This window comes from Oncorhynchus clarkii, chromosome 3 (assembly GCF_045791955.1).
Source record: "Oncorhynchus clarkii lewisi isolate Uvic-CL-2024 chromosome 3, UVic_Ocla_1.0, whole genome shotgun sequence".
NCBI classification, from domain to species: domain Eukaryota; kingdom Metazoa; phylum Chordata; class Actinopteri; order Salmoniformes; family Salmonidae; genus Oncorhynchus; species Oncorhynchus clarkii.
Window position 1 is genome coordinate 76003634 of NC_092149.1, and position 14306 is coordinate 76017939.

The window sequence follows — 14306 nt, forward strand, 5'->3', positions numbered from 1 at the left end:
GGTTTTTTTATGACGGTTTTGGAGCAGTGGATTTTTCCTTGCTGAGCGGCATTTCAGGTTATGTCGATATAGGACCCGTTTTACTGTGGATATAAATACTTTTGTACCTGTTTCCTCCAGCATCTTCACAAGGTCTTTTGCTGCTGTTCTGGGATTGATTTTCACTTTTCGCACCAAAATACATTCATCTCTAGGAGACAGAAGGCGTCTCCTTCCTGAGTGGTAATGACGGCTGCGTGGTCCCATGGTGTTTATAGTTGCGTACAGATGAACGTGGTACCTTCAGGCTTTTGCCAAAACTATAGTTAGTTAACAATAAATTTGTAGAGTGGTTGAAAAATTAGTTTTAATGACTCCAACCTAAGTGTATGTAAACTTCCGACTTCAACTGTATGAAAAACAATACTAAAAAACGACCTGCATAGCATGGGCTCTATAGTGTCACAGCGGTCTGCATCGCAGTGATAGAGGCATCACTACAGATCCTGGTTTGATTCCAGGCTGTATCACAACCGGCCGTGATTGGGAATCCCATAGGTCAGCGCACAATTGGCCCAGCGTCGCCTGTGTTAGGGTTTGGCCGGGGTAGGCAGTCATTGTAAATAAGAATTTGTCCCAACAGTTTTTCTTGATTGCTTAAACACGAAAACTGGTTCCTTTAGCACAAAAACCCATACCCTTACGTCATTACCAAGAACACAAACACATTTCCCATAACTGTCCACACGTTTCCCTTTCACCGTAAACACTATTCACCTGTTTCCACACGTTTCCCTTTCAAAACACTATTCACCTGTTTCCACACGTTTCCCTTTCACCGTAAACACTATTCAATTTCATTCAAAACTCTTTCTGCAAATCCTTACACAAAAGTGGCCAAATAAATCATTAATTGCATTCATTCATCAAACACATGCTCTCAGTACAATTACCTCAAGTCATTACAATCTAAAATCAAAGAGCACACCTTTCTCCAGGTGCAAACACTAAGCCTCAAAATTGTTAACACACCAATCAGAATTGCAGGATTAATAAATGGGACCTAGAGGCATCTCCATGTGCTTTGGAACAATGGACCCTAACAATGCCGAAATTGCAAGACAACAGAGAGGAAGAGGGCAACAACAACAACAACAACAAGTAATCTCAGATGAAACCCGTGCCACCCTAGTTTATCATGTGCTCATACATGTGAGGACTATGAGAGAACCTGGACAGCTAGTGCAACCCAACCTAAGCCGTTACACGGTTGCATCCATTGTCCGGACTTTCAGAAGGGAAAACGGGTCATTTGACTTTTTGCTACTGTGATACATGTAATGTCGTTGTTCATATAGACTGAATCTCCACTTTGTTCTCAGTGTAGTTTTAACCACAGTAATGGATGACCATAGGTCAGTAATGGTCAGATTACATTTTTACAGGACTGAGAGGTATTGGAGGTAGGCGGAGACTTCTCACAGCTGAGCAGGAGACTGCCCTGGAGAATATGGTGATTGCCAATAATGCCATCTGTTTGAGGGAAATTCAAACCCAAATAGTTGAAGACCTGGTAGTCTTCCAAGGAATTGACAGTGTCAACATTTCCACCATTGACCAGATCGTTCAGAAAAACCAAATAAGGACAAAGCAGCTGTACTGTGTGCCTTTTGAAAGGAATTCAAACAGAGTTAAGGAGCAACGATTCCAGTATGTGCAGGTAATTGCTATATGGTACAGAATTTTTACAATATGTAGAGTATGACCCATCTCTCCAGCATTTCAATACAGTACTTTATAGTAATGTGTTACAGTAACTGCAGTACACAATCTTTCATTACACAATAACATTCTTCAACAGGACGGGGAGCCAGGGCAACCAGAGCAAGCCTAATATGTTGTCATTTAGGATAACGTGAGTTCCCATCGTCTCCTCTGGTTCGCACCTGGTTCAATGACCACCCCAGGTTCACTATTTTTTTGCCAGCATATTCCCCAATCCGATTGCTTAATTTTTCTCAGCATGGCGGTGGAGAGTATATGACAGCAACCCTTACACACAGCAAAACCTCCTGGAGGCAATGGTGGACACCTGTAGTGATGTGTCTGTGGAGTCTATCCAGGGTTTTCTAAGGCATTTGCCCACGCTGTCTGGCAAGAGCAAACGTAATGTGTGACTGTGATGAGATATTATGGTCTGACCCAGACCTGAGACGAGAACACTGATGCTGATGCTGTGTAACCTGTACATTTTCTGTATTTGGAAATAAAGCTTTTGGAAAATGGGTATTCTATTGTGCATGGACTCTTCCTTACATGTTTTTATTAACACTGGCCATTTTGCTGTGTACATACATGAACAAATGTGTAGAATTACAGGAAATTAACTTAAAATGTTCTCAGCTCTCAAGAGGGGGGCCACAAAATGTTATTTTCCTCGAGGTGAAGGGAAAACAAATCTTGCTTAGGGCCCCCAAAATGCTAGACCCGGCCCTGCCTATCATGTCCAACGGGGAAAACTCGTTACAGGCTGCTCACGTAGGAGCGCAGGGGAAAGTCACGGTTTAATATTTTTTATTCCATCACACCACTTGGTGGACCAGGGGATTCCTACTGAATCCTATTGCAATGTGGGAGGAGGGGCGGAAGTGGAGGAAGTGGTTCCACAGCCGATTGGATAATGTTTCTTCAGATTCAGTTGTGGAAACGAAGCTGAACGCGACCGCGCAGTGATTTCAGAGAGAGTGGAGAGTGTCTGAGGTTTCAGAGCGCGGAAGGAAGCAAGGGTTAATTTGACGGAAGAGTGAGGTTTTGGGAAGCGGCGTTTTAAACTGCTTGTATGGACTAAACTTTGAGTTCACCGGTGTGAAAGCCTGCATTATGCATTCAGACTGCAGGCTGCTATGGGCAGAGCGGTAATGGTGGGCAGGGGACCGACAGGGACCAGGCTTTTCTTCTTGTCGACTGTCATCATCCTCACCGCCAGAAGCAGTCGAGCGCAGCAAGGTTGGTGTCTGTCGGTGCCACTCAATGTAACCAAGTGTAATAAAAGTGTTACAAACTCGATACATATAGTCTGTTACTAGCTATACGTCGTTATGACGCAGTGGTCAAATGACGTTTGGCTACTCGGTTGCACTCGATAGTCAAGCGGCAGAGATGATTTTGTTGTCCTCAGCAAGGGAGCAAACAGAGACTATATCGCCAGATGGCCTACCTTACATGGCTCGTTCTCTCCCCTATCCCAAATATGTAGCCAGAATCAGACTGGAAAAGTTCCTCTTTTCTCCAAGTAGTTTGTTAGTCATTGAAATGGGTTATTGAAGTGTAGCCCACAGCCTATATATAAGGGGTAGACAGTGCAAAATAACACTAGTCATTTGTGGGCAGGATTTCAGGTAATGAAAGAGACAGCGATATCACAATTTGGTAGAATTTTGCCAAGGGGTTGAAGTGGTAGAGAGGGGTAAACAACCTCATATCAATTTTTCGTGGCATTACAGGTAGTAACTAGTTAACTCTTCTTAATCCCGCGAACTAGGTTAATGTTCACGTGGTTTAGAAATGTATTACACTTCTCCAACTGACACTTGCACGGTTGGAAACGTTGGTGGTTGAGTACAGTGTTTGGTTAGTGATTGTGTAAACTGACCCGAAAGCTGCTTCTCTCGAAGTCCAGCGGGATGGGGAGGCCACTGTGTTTTTGTCCAGTTCATCTGGCTAATGTCCAGCCAGTGTCAGTGATATTACATAACACCAGCCAGGCCGCCATAATGTATGACTGTCCACTGTTATCGCTGGTCCAAAAAAAAGCCATAGCCCATTCCCCTATAGCTCCTAGCCTGTTCCCATATAGCTCCTAGCCCATAGCCTGTTCCCCAATAGCTCATAACCCCTAGCCTGTTCCCCAGTAGCTCCTAACCCCTAGCCTGTTCCCCAATAGCTCCTAACCCCTAACCTGTTCCCATACATCTCCTAACCCCTAGCCTCTTCCCCTATAGCTCATAACCCCTAGCCTCTTCCCCTATAGCTCATAACCCCTAGCATGTTCCCCTATAGCTCATAACCCCTAGCATGTTCCCCTATAGCTCCTAACCCCTAGCCTGTTCCCCAGTAGCTCCTAACCCCTAGCCTGTTCCCCAATAGCTCCTAACCCCTAACCTGTTCCCATACATCTCCTAACCCCTAGCCTCTTCCCCTATAGCTCATAACCCCTAGCCTGTTCCCCTATAGCTCCTAACCCCTAGCCTGTTCCCCTATAGCTCCTAACCCCTAGCCTGTTCCCCTATAGCTCCTAACACCTAGCCTATTCCCCTATAGCTCATTAACCCCTAGCCTATTCCCCTATAGCTCATTAACCCTAACCTGTTCCCCTATAGCTCCCAACCACCAGCCTGTTCCTCTATAGCTCATTAACCCTAGCCTGTTCCCCTATAGCTCCCAACTACCAGCCTGTTCCTCTATAGCTCATTAACCCTAGCCTGTTCCCCTATAGCCCCTAACACCTAGCCTGTTCCCCTATAGCTCATTAACCCCTAGCCTGTTCCACTATAGCTCATTAACCCTAACCTGTTCCCCTATAGCTCCTAATACCTATTCTGTTCCCCTATAGCTCATTAACCCCAACCTGTTCCTCTATAGCTCATTAACCCCAGCCTGTTCCTCTATAGCTCATTGACCCTAGCCTGTTCCTCTATAGCTCATTAACCCTAGCCTGTTCCCCTATAGCTCATTAACCCCAGCCTGTTCCTCTATAGCTCATTAACCCTAGCCTGTTCCTCTATAGCTCATTAACCCTAGCCTGTTCCCCTATAGCTCCCAACCACCAGCCTGTTCCCCTATAGCTCCCAACCACCAGCCTGTTCCTCTATAGCTCATTAACCCTAGCCTGTTCCTCTATAGCTCATTAACCCTAGCCTGTTCCTCTATAGCTCATTAACCCTAGCCTGTTCCCCTATAGCTCATTAACCCCAGCCTGTTCCTCTATAGCTCATTAACCATAGCCTGTTCCCCTATAGCTCATTAACCCTAGCCTGTTCCCCTATAGCTCATTAACCCCAGCCTGTTCCCCTAGAGCTCATTAACCATAACCTGTTCCCCTATAGCTCATTAACCATAACCTGTTCCGCTATAGCTCATTAACCCCTAGCATGTTCCCCTATAGCTCCTAACCCCTAGCCTGTTCCCCTATAGCTCCTAACCCCTAGCCTGTTCCTCTATAGCTCATTAACCCCAGCCTGTTCCTCTATAGCTCATTAACCATAACCTGTTCCCCTATAGCTCCTAACCCCTAACCTGTTCCTCTATAGCTCCTAACCCCTAACCTGTTCCTCTATAGCTCATTAACCATAACCTGTTCCCCTATAGCTCCTAACCCCTAGCCTGTTCCCCTATAGCTCCTAACCCCTAGCCTGTTCCCCTATAGCTCTCTTAACCCCTAGCCTGTTCCCCTATAGCTCCTAACCCCTAGCCTGTTCCGCTATAGCTCATTAACCCCTAGCCTGTTCCCCTAGAGCTCATTAACCATAGCCTGTTTCCCTATAGCTCCTAACCCCTAGCCTGTTCCCCTATAGCTCCTAACACCTAGACTGTTCCCCTATAGCTCCTAACCCCTAGCCTGTTCCCCTATAGCTCCTAACCCCTAGCCTGTTCCCCTATAGCTCCTAACCCCTAGCCTGTTCCCCTATAGCTCCTAACCCCTAGCCTGTTCCCCTATAGCTCCTAACCCCTAGCCTGTTCCCCTATAGCTCCTAACCCCTAGCCTGTTCCCCTATAGCTCCTAACCCCTAGCCTGTTCCCCTATAGCTCCTAACACCTAGCCTGTTCGCCTATAGCTCATTAACCCCTAGCCTGTTCCCCTATAGCTCATTAACCCCTAGCCTGTTCCCCTATAGCTCATTAACCCCTAGCCTGTTCCCCTATAGCTCATTAACCCCTAGCCTGTTCCCCTATAGCTCATTAACCCTAGCCTGTTCCCCTATAGCTCCTAACACCTAGCCTGTTCCCCTATAGCTCCTAACCCCTAGCCTGTTCCCCTATAGCTCCTAACCCCTAGCCTGTTCCCCTATAGCTCATTAACCCCTAGCCTGTTCCCCTATAGCTCATTAACTCCTAGCCTGTTCCCCTATAGCTCATTAACCCCTAGCCTGTTCCCCTATAGCTCATTAACCCCTAGCCTGTTCCCCTATAGCTCATTAACCCCTAGCCTGTTCCCCTATAGCTCATTAACCCCTAGCCTGTTCCCCTATAGCTCCTAACCCCTAGCCTGTTCCCCTATAGCTCCTAACCCCTAGCCTGTTCCCCTATAGCTCCTAACCCCTAGCCTGTTCCCCTATAGCTCCTAACCCCTAGCCTGTTCCCCTATAGCTCCTAACCCCTAGCCTGTTCCCTTATAGCTCCTAACCCCTAGCCTGTTCCCCTATAGCTCCTAACCCCTAGCCTGTTCCCCTATAGCTCCTAACCCCTAGCCTGTTCCCCTATAGCTCCTAACCCCTAGCCTGTTCCCCTATAGCTCCTAACCCCTAGCCTGTTCCCCTATAGCCTATCCCCTAGCCTGTTCCCCTATAGCTCCTAACCCCTAGCCTGTTCCCCTATAGCTCCTAACCCCTAGCCTGTTCCCCTATAGCTCATTAACCCCTAGCCTGTTCCCCTATAGCTCATTAACCCCTAGCCTGTTCCCCTATAGCTCATTAACCCCTAGCCTGTTCCCCTATAGCTCCTAACCCCTAGCCTGTTCCCCTATAGCTCCTAACCCCTAGCCTGTTCCCCTATAGCTCCTAACACCTAGCCTGTTCCCCTATAGCTCCTAACCCCTAGCCTGTTCCCCTATAGCTCCTAACACCTAGCCTGTTCCCCTATAGCTCCTAACCCCTAGCCTGTTCCCCTATAGCTCCTAACCCCTAGCCTGTTCCCCTATAGCTCCTAACCCCTTGCCTGTTCCCCTATAGCTCCTAACCCCTAGCCTGTTCCCCTATAGCTCCTAACCCCTAGCCTGTTCCCCTATAGCTCCTAACCCCTAGCCTGTTCCCCTATAGCTCCTAACCCCTAGCCTGTTCCCCTATAGCTCCCAACATATTTTTTTGGTCCTCCAATAATCGGTATCGGTATCGACGTTGAAAATCATAATTGTTCGACCTCTAGTCTCTAGGAGACAGAACGCGTCTCCTTCCTGAGTGGTATTACGGCTGCGTGGTCCCATGGTGTTTATACTTGCGTACTACAGATGAACGTGGTACCTTCGGGCATTTGGAAATTGCTACCAAGGATGAACCAGACTTGTGGAGGTCTAAAAAAACATTTCTGAGGTCTTGGTTGATTTCTTTAGATTTTCACATGATGTCAAGCAAAGAGGCTCTGAGTTTGAAGGTAGGCCTTAAAATACATCCACAGGTACCACTCCAATTGACACAAATGATGTCAATTAGCCTATCAGAAGCTTCTAAAGCCATGACATCATTTTCTGGAATTTTCCAAGCTGTTTAAAGGCACAGTCAACTTAGTGTATGTAAACTTCTGACCCACTGGAATTGTGATACAGTGAATTATAAGTGAAGTAATCTGTCTGTAAACAATTGTTCGAAAAATTACTTGTGTCATGCACAAAGTAGATTTCCTAACCGACTTGCCAAAACTATAGTTAGTTAACAAGAAATGTGTGGATTGGTTGAAAAACAAGTTTTAATGACTCCAACCTAAGTGTATGTAAACGTCTGACTTCAATTATATGTCACAGGCGGCTGGCTGGTAGAACTGTAATTTGGGAGGATGGCTCATACTAATGCCTGGAACAGAGTTAATGGAATGGTATCAAACACATACAACACTTAGTTGCTTGATACTGTTCCATTCATTCCATTTTAGCCATTGTTATGAGCTCTCTTCCCCCTCACCAGCCTCCTGTGATATATGTATATGTGTCCAGCCATCACTCACTGTGTGTATGTATGTCCCTGCAGGCGATGGCTGTGGCCTGAGTGTTTTGGGCCCTTGCAGTGGGAGCCTGTCGTCTCTGGGTTACCCTGGTACGTACCCTAACCACACGGTGTGTGAGTGGGAGATCAGCGTGCCACAGGGCCGGAGGCTCCACTTCCGCTTCGCTGACTTGGACATAGAGGAAAACAACTGTCAGGTCAACTACCTCAGGATCTACGATGGTATAGGACCTCATAGGACCCAGATAGGTGAGAGAGGGAAATGGGGAAGGAGGGAGGGAGGGAGATCATCAGGAAGAGGGAGGGGTATGAAATATACTGACACTGTCATATAGTGATTGCCATTGATTATGCACAGTATATGACAGAAATATCAATACAATAACACTGTCTGTACCACTGTATGAATGTAGATAATAACCTCTAGTTCAGAGTACAAGATGAAGTTGTACTGCCGAGGTAGGATAATGGAACTAGTGAGTTCTATGCTATTGAACTGACCCTCTCCTCCTCTAGTGAAGTTCTGTGGTCTGGGCCTGAATGTTCCTGATCTCATCCTGTCCAGTGGGAACCAGGTCACCGTCCAGTTCATGAGTGGGACCCACCAAAGTGGGAGGGGCTTCTCCCTGGCCTACTCCACCACAGAACACGCAGGTACCAGGGGTTACAAGTTAGGGGGCAGGGTCTGAGCTGCTGCTGGTGCCTAAACTTTCAGATATAACAATGTCACTAAGGGCCCAATCATAGGCTGTGTTGACTCTTAGTTGAGATCACAAAATATTGTTTTACAGTAACGTTGTGCCCCCATGACTAAGAGAGTTGCCTAGGTAACAGTGTGTGTGTATGTGTTTGCATGATTAGGGGTCTCTTTTGAGTCATATTAAAGATGCTTCTCTTCTCCGTCTCTTTTCCCTTTACTCCTCTACTCTGTCTTCCTTTTCATCCTCCACCTCTTCCTTAATGGAGAAATAACTATTTTACATCTATTACAGTGACTGGCATCTGTAAGTGGTGTCTCCTGCTGCTCTCCTTCTGTCAGTGAGTGGGAGATATATGGAGTGAATTCAGTTGCAGGGAAACGTGAGGAAAGTGATCTGCTGTAACATGGAGTGTTACACAGCTGGCTGGCATTTACCTCTACATATAGCTGTGCGTGTGTTACTGCATTTTTGGTTTTACTATCCTTGTGAGGACCAGAAGTCCTTATAAGGATAGTAAAATAAGGAACATTCAGACACGTGGTGACATTTCGCCACAAGGTACAGGGCTATTTTATGCATAGGAGTTAGGGTTAGGAGTTAAGCTTAGGTTAAGGGTTAGGTTTAGGGAAAATAGGATTTTGAATGGGAATCAATTGTTTGGTCCGCACAAGGATAATAAATCAACATGTGTGTGTTTTTAATTCTGAAGTTCAGCTCTGTGTGAGCATCGTGTGTGTGTGTGTGTGTCTTTATGTGAGTGTGTGACTAACAGAGAGAAGGTAAAGATGTGGCATAGTGAGAGATGAGGAGGTGAATAGAGAAGGAAGTTACTGGATAGTTTCGGTAGAGGGCAGATGGAAGGACAGGGAGGCTTAGATTCAATAAAACCCAGCTACAGTATTCAGAGCCCTTGACCTTTTCCACATTTTGTTACATTACAGCCTCGCTCTAAAATGGATTAAATCAAAAAATGCCCTCAACAATCTACACACACTACCCCATAATCACAAAGTGAAAATAGGACGTTAGAAATGTTGGCAAATTTATACAAAATCAAAAACAGAAATACCTGTTGTGGAAATTCTTACAGCATGACATTCAAAGTCAATCTTAAATTAATCATTGTTTATTGTCAGCGTACTGGAGAGGTTCCAACAAACTTAGTGAATGTCTGTCTGTCAGGAGCTCTAACGAGACAGTCCTGTTTAGTTCTTCTATATACTGCAGACAAGTCATATTTCCATGATTTAGCTTGTTCATAATTAATTAATCATTAACGTTTGCTTCATTCAAGTGACCGACCAATACTGGGTCATGCATGTGACAGACCAATACCTCACAGGGCTTCTCTCTAAGCTGAGACCTTGAAACTGAGATATCCCTTCCCCTAAACAAGGTTCTGGGTGTACTGCCAAATTGTAGACACTGATAGTGAGGATTCGTTCAATCAGTAATTTGCATGAACACACATTGGTTTATAGAAAAGCACAAACCGAGAACACAGAAATGTATGAATGAAAAAGCACCAACATTTTCCATCACATACCTTATTTACATAAGTATTCAGCCCCTTTGCTATGAGACTCAAAATTGAGCTCAGATGCATCCTGTTTCCATTGGTTATCCTTGAGATGATTCTACAACTTGATTGGAGTCCACCTGTGGTCAATTTAATTGATTGGACATCATTTGGAAAGGCACACACCTGTCTACATAAGGTCCCACTGTTGACAGTGCATGTCAGAGCAAAAACCAAGCCGTGAGGTCGAAGGAATTGTCTGTAGAGCTCAGACAGGAATGTGTTGAGGCACAGATCTGGGGAAGGGTACCAGTGGCCTCTATCATTCTTGAATGGAAGAAGTTTGGAACCCCCAAGACTCTTCCTAGAGCTGGCCGCCCGGCCAAACTGAGCAATCAGGGCAGAAGGGCCTTGGTCAGGGAGATGACCAAGAACCTGATTGTCACTCTGACAGAGCTCTAGAGTTTCTCTGTGGAGATTGGATAACCTTCCAGAAGGACAACCATCTCTGCAGAACTCCACAAATTGGGCCTTTATGGTGGAGTGGCCAAACGGAAGCCACTCCTCAGTAAAAGGCACATGACAGCCCGCTTGGAGTTTGCCAAAAGGCCCCTAAAGACTCTCAGACCATGAGAAACAAGATTCTCTGGTCTGATGAAACCAATATGGAACTCTTTGGTTGAATGCCAAGCGTCACGTTTGGAGGAAACCTGGCACCATCCCTACGGTGAAGAATGCAGCATCATGGGGATGTTTTTCAGTGTTAGGGACTGGGAGACTAGTCAGGATTGAGGCAAAGATGAATGGAGGAAAGTACAGAGAGAAATCGTTGATGAAAACCTGCTCCAGAGCACCCAGGACCTCAGACTGGGGGCGAAGGGTTACCGTCCCAACAGGACAACAACGCTAAGCACACAGCCAAGACAATGCAGGAGTGGCTTCGGGACAAGTCTCTGAATGTCCTTGATTGAACATCTCTGGAGAGACCTGAAAATAGCTGTGCAGCAACCTGATAGAGTTTGAGAGGATCTGCAGAGAAGAATGGGAAAATCTCCCCAAATACAGGTGTACCAATCTTGTAGCATCATACCCAAAAAGACTCAAGACTGTAATTGCTGTCAAAGGTGCTTCAACAAAGTACTGAGTAAAGGGTCTGAATTCTGTAAATGTGTTTTTATTTTACTTTTTATTATTAATCTGCTTTGTCCTTATGGTGTATTGTGTGTAGATTGATGAGAAGAAAAAAAACGATTTAATCAGTTTTAGAATAAGGCTGTAATGTAACAAACTGTGGAAAAGGTCAAGTGGTCTGAATACTTTCCGAATGCACTGTACGCTTGACATTTAAAGGGAATTTCCAATTGAGCCGACATTGGCATTGTTACCTTGAATGCAATCTCCTGCGAACGCGGTAACATTGCCTTTAAAAGTCGCCTTATTTACAAGCTCAATCGGATGGTATCACAAACTTAATGATGGGTTGTGCTGTTAACTCACCTCTGAACAGACACGCACACATGCACATATAAACACTAGACATAACTTGTGCACTGCTTTTGTAGTTCTAGCGCTTTGTACCATTTTGTGCAGAGCACTTTCTTATCTCTCTGTTTGTGTTGCACAGTTCCAACAGTGTGTGTGCATTACAGTGAGAGTGCCAGGAACAGTGTGTGTGTCCACATCACCAACAAACGATCATGGTCCAAACACACCAACAAAGTCATGAAGAGGGCACGACAACACCTTTTCCCCTTTAGGAGACTGGAAAGATTTTTCATTGGTCCCCAGATCCTCAAAAGGTTATACAGCAGCACCATCGAGAGCGTCCTGACCGGTTGCATCACCGCCTGGTATGGCAACTGCTCGGCATCGGACCGTAAGGTGCTACAGAGGGTAGTGCGCTAGACCTACATACTGGGACCTATATACTAGGCGGTGTCAGAGGAAGGCCCACAAAATTGGCATAGACTCCTGTTTTCTCTGCTACCGCACAGCAAGTGGTACCGAAGCACCAAGTCTATGTCCAAAAGGCTCCTTAACAGCTTATACCGCCAAGCCATAAGACTGCTGAACAATTAATCACATGGACTATTTGCATTGACCCCCCTCAACTAACCTGGATCCCAGCATATTGACTCGTTACCGGTATCCCCTGTGTATAGGCTCATTATTGTTATTTTATTTTGTTACTTTATTTTTAATTTTTTTACTTTAGTTTATTTAGTAAATATTTTCTTAACCAACAATGCAGTTGAAGGATAATAGAGTTAAAGGGGATTTTTAGTAAGCATTTCACCTGTTGTATTCAGCGCATGTGACAAACATTTGATTTTGATTTGATCCAGAACCCTTAGATTAATCCTACCTTATCTCTTTGTGTCTGGGCTTTGTCACACATCACTCCAAAGAGCTGTCCATCTCTGCAGACTAGAAGAGCTGGTGTGTGTGTGTGTGTGTGTGCGTGTGCGTGTGTGTGCGTGTGTGTGTGTGTACTGAGAGCCATTAGGGCAGTGCAGATCCAGCGTGTGTGATCACACTTCTGTTGCGTCAGGAGTCTGTCTACATCACCAGTCTCCCTGGAGTACTGTGGGGAGGGAAGAGACAGATGAGAAGGAGAGATAGAGGGGATTGACAGGAAAGGAAGATGGAGGAGACTAAAGGGGGAAGGGTGATGGAGACAGAGAGAAAGGTGGGAGAAGGGAGGAGTCCATTTGAATTGAAGAGACAAAGAAGAGAGGGAGAAAGAGAGAGAGGGGGAGGGGGGTTGGAGATTGATCCTGCCCAAGTTTTTATTCCTATACTCTGAAAGAAGGATATCAAATTACTGAAGAGACAGAAAGACATGGGGTGAAAGACAGATTCATTTGTTATTGCTCATTCGCACATCAGAGAGTGTTATATTGAGACAACATCACTGTGAGCTCCAGTATACAGGCAGTACTGAGCTAATGTAGACCTGGCCTACTCATCATCCTCTTGGTTTAGCAGAGCCACCTAGCAGGGCAGGCCAAGCCTATCTACCTAGAATAGCCATCTAAGCGACCAACCGACCGCTTTTACATGTTGAATCGGTTTGCAGTTTCACTCGGTTTGCAAATTACGAGTGGCACTTTGATCAGAGGTGCCTGGGCGAAATAAGGGAGTCTGACAACGTTACTGTCGGTGTAAATGTCCAATGTTTATTTCGCCATTATCATTTCATACATGGTACATCTTGTGTCACACTTAATGATGTCCCCATACTCCCCAGTAGTAGTGTACTAGTTCCGGTGTAACACCTATCCATCTACATTTAAGTCCGGCAGATGCTTGACAAACCTACCGGTCTGTCCCTGCCTTCACAATTCCTGGGCCTGCATGCTGGATCACCAGTATAGGAAAGGCAAGCAAAGCAAAAAATATATATATCATTTGACTCTGTACCGGTACCCCCTGTATATAGCCCCCTCTGTACCGGTACCCCCTGTATATAGCCCCCTCTGTACCGGTACCCCCTGTATATAGCCCCCTCTGTACCGGTACCCCCTGTATATAGCCCCCTCTATACCGGTACCCCCTGTATATAGCCCCCTCTGTACCGGTACCCCCTGTATATAGCCCCCTCTGTACCGGTACCCCCTGTATATAGCCCCCTCTATACCGGTACCCCCTGTATATAGCCCCCTCTATACCGGTACCCCCTGTATATAGCCCCCTCTGTACCGGTACCCCCTGTATATAGCCCCCTCTATACCGGTACCCCCTGTATATAGCCCCCTCTATACCGGTACCCCCTGTATATAGCCCCCTCTATACCGGTACCCCCTGTATATAGCCCCCTCTATACCGGTACCCCCTGTATATAGCCCCCTCTATACCGGTACCCCCTGTATATAGCCCCCTCTATACCGGTACCCCCTGTATATAGCCCCCTCTGTACCAGTACCCCCTGTATATAGCCCCCTCTATACCGGTACCCCCTGTATATAGCCCCCTCTATACCGGTACCCCCTGTATATAGCCCCCTCTATACCGGTACCCCCTGTATATAGCCCCCTCTATACCGGTACCCCCTGTATATAGCCCCCTCTATACCGGTACCCCCTGTATATAGCCCCCTCTATACCGGTACCCCCTGTATATAGCCCCCTCTATACCGGTACCCCCTGTATATAGCCCCCTCTATACCGGTACCCC

At 46.1% G+C, this 14306-nt stretch overlaps 1 protein-coding gene across 2 annotated transcripts in view; it reads left to right on the forward strand.

Annotated features, from left to right (window-relative positions):
* Window positions 1–2478: 2478 nt before the first annotated feature.
* LOC139404627 (discoidin, CUB and LCCL domain-containing protein 2-like) overlaps window positions 2479–14306 on the forward strand; it is a 34050-nt gene continuing 22222 nt past the window's right edge. Inside the window, exons 1-3 of one of the 2 annotated variants that reach the window (XM_071147268.1) lie at window positions 2479–2985; window positions 7935–8159; window positions 8476–8564. In XM_071147268.1, coding sequence (XP_071003369.1) covers window positions 8501–8564 — 64 coding nt within the window. In that variant the 5' untranslated portion in view covers window positions 2479–2985; window positions 7935–8159; window positions 8476–8500. Of the gene's footprint in view, window positions 2986–7934; window positions 8160–8426; window positions 8565–14306 lie in introns of both variants that reach the window. The other variant, XM_071147267.1, reaches the window with a different exon arrangement.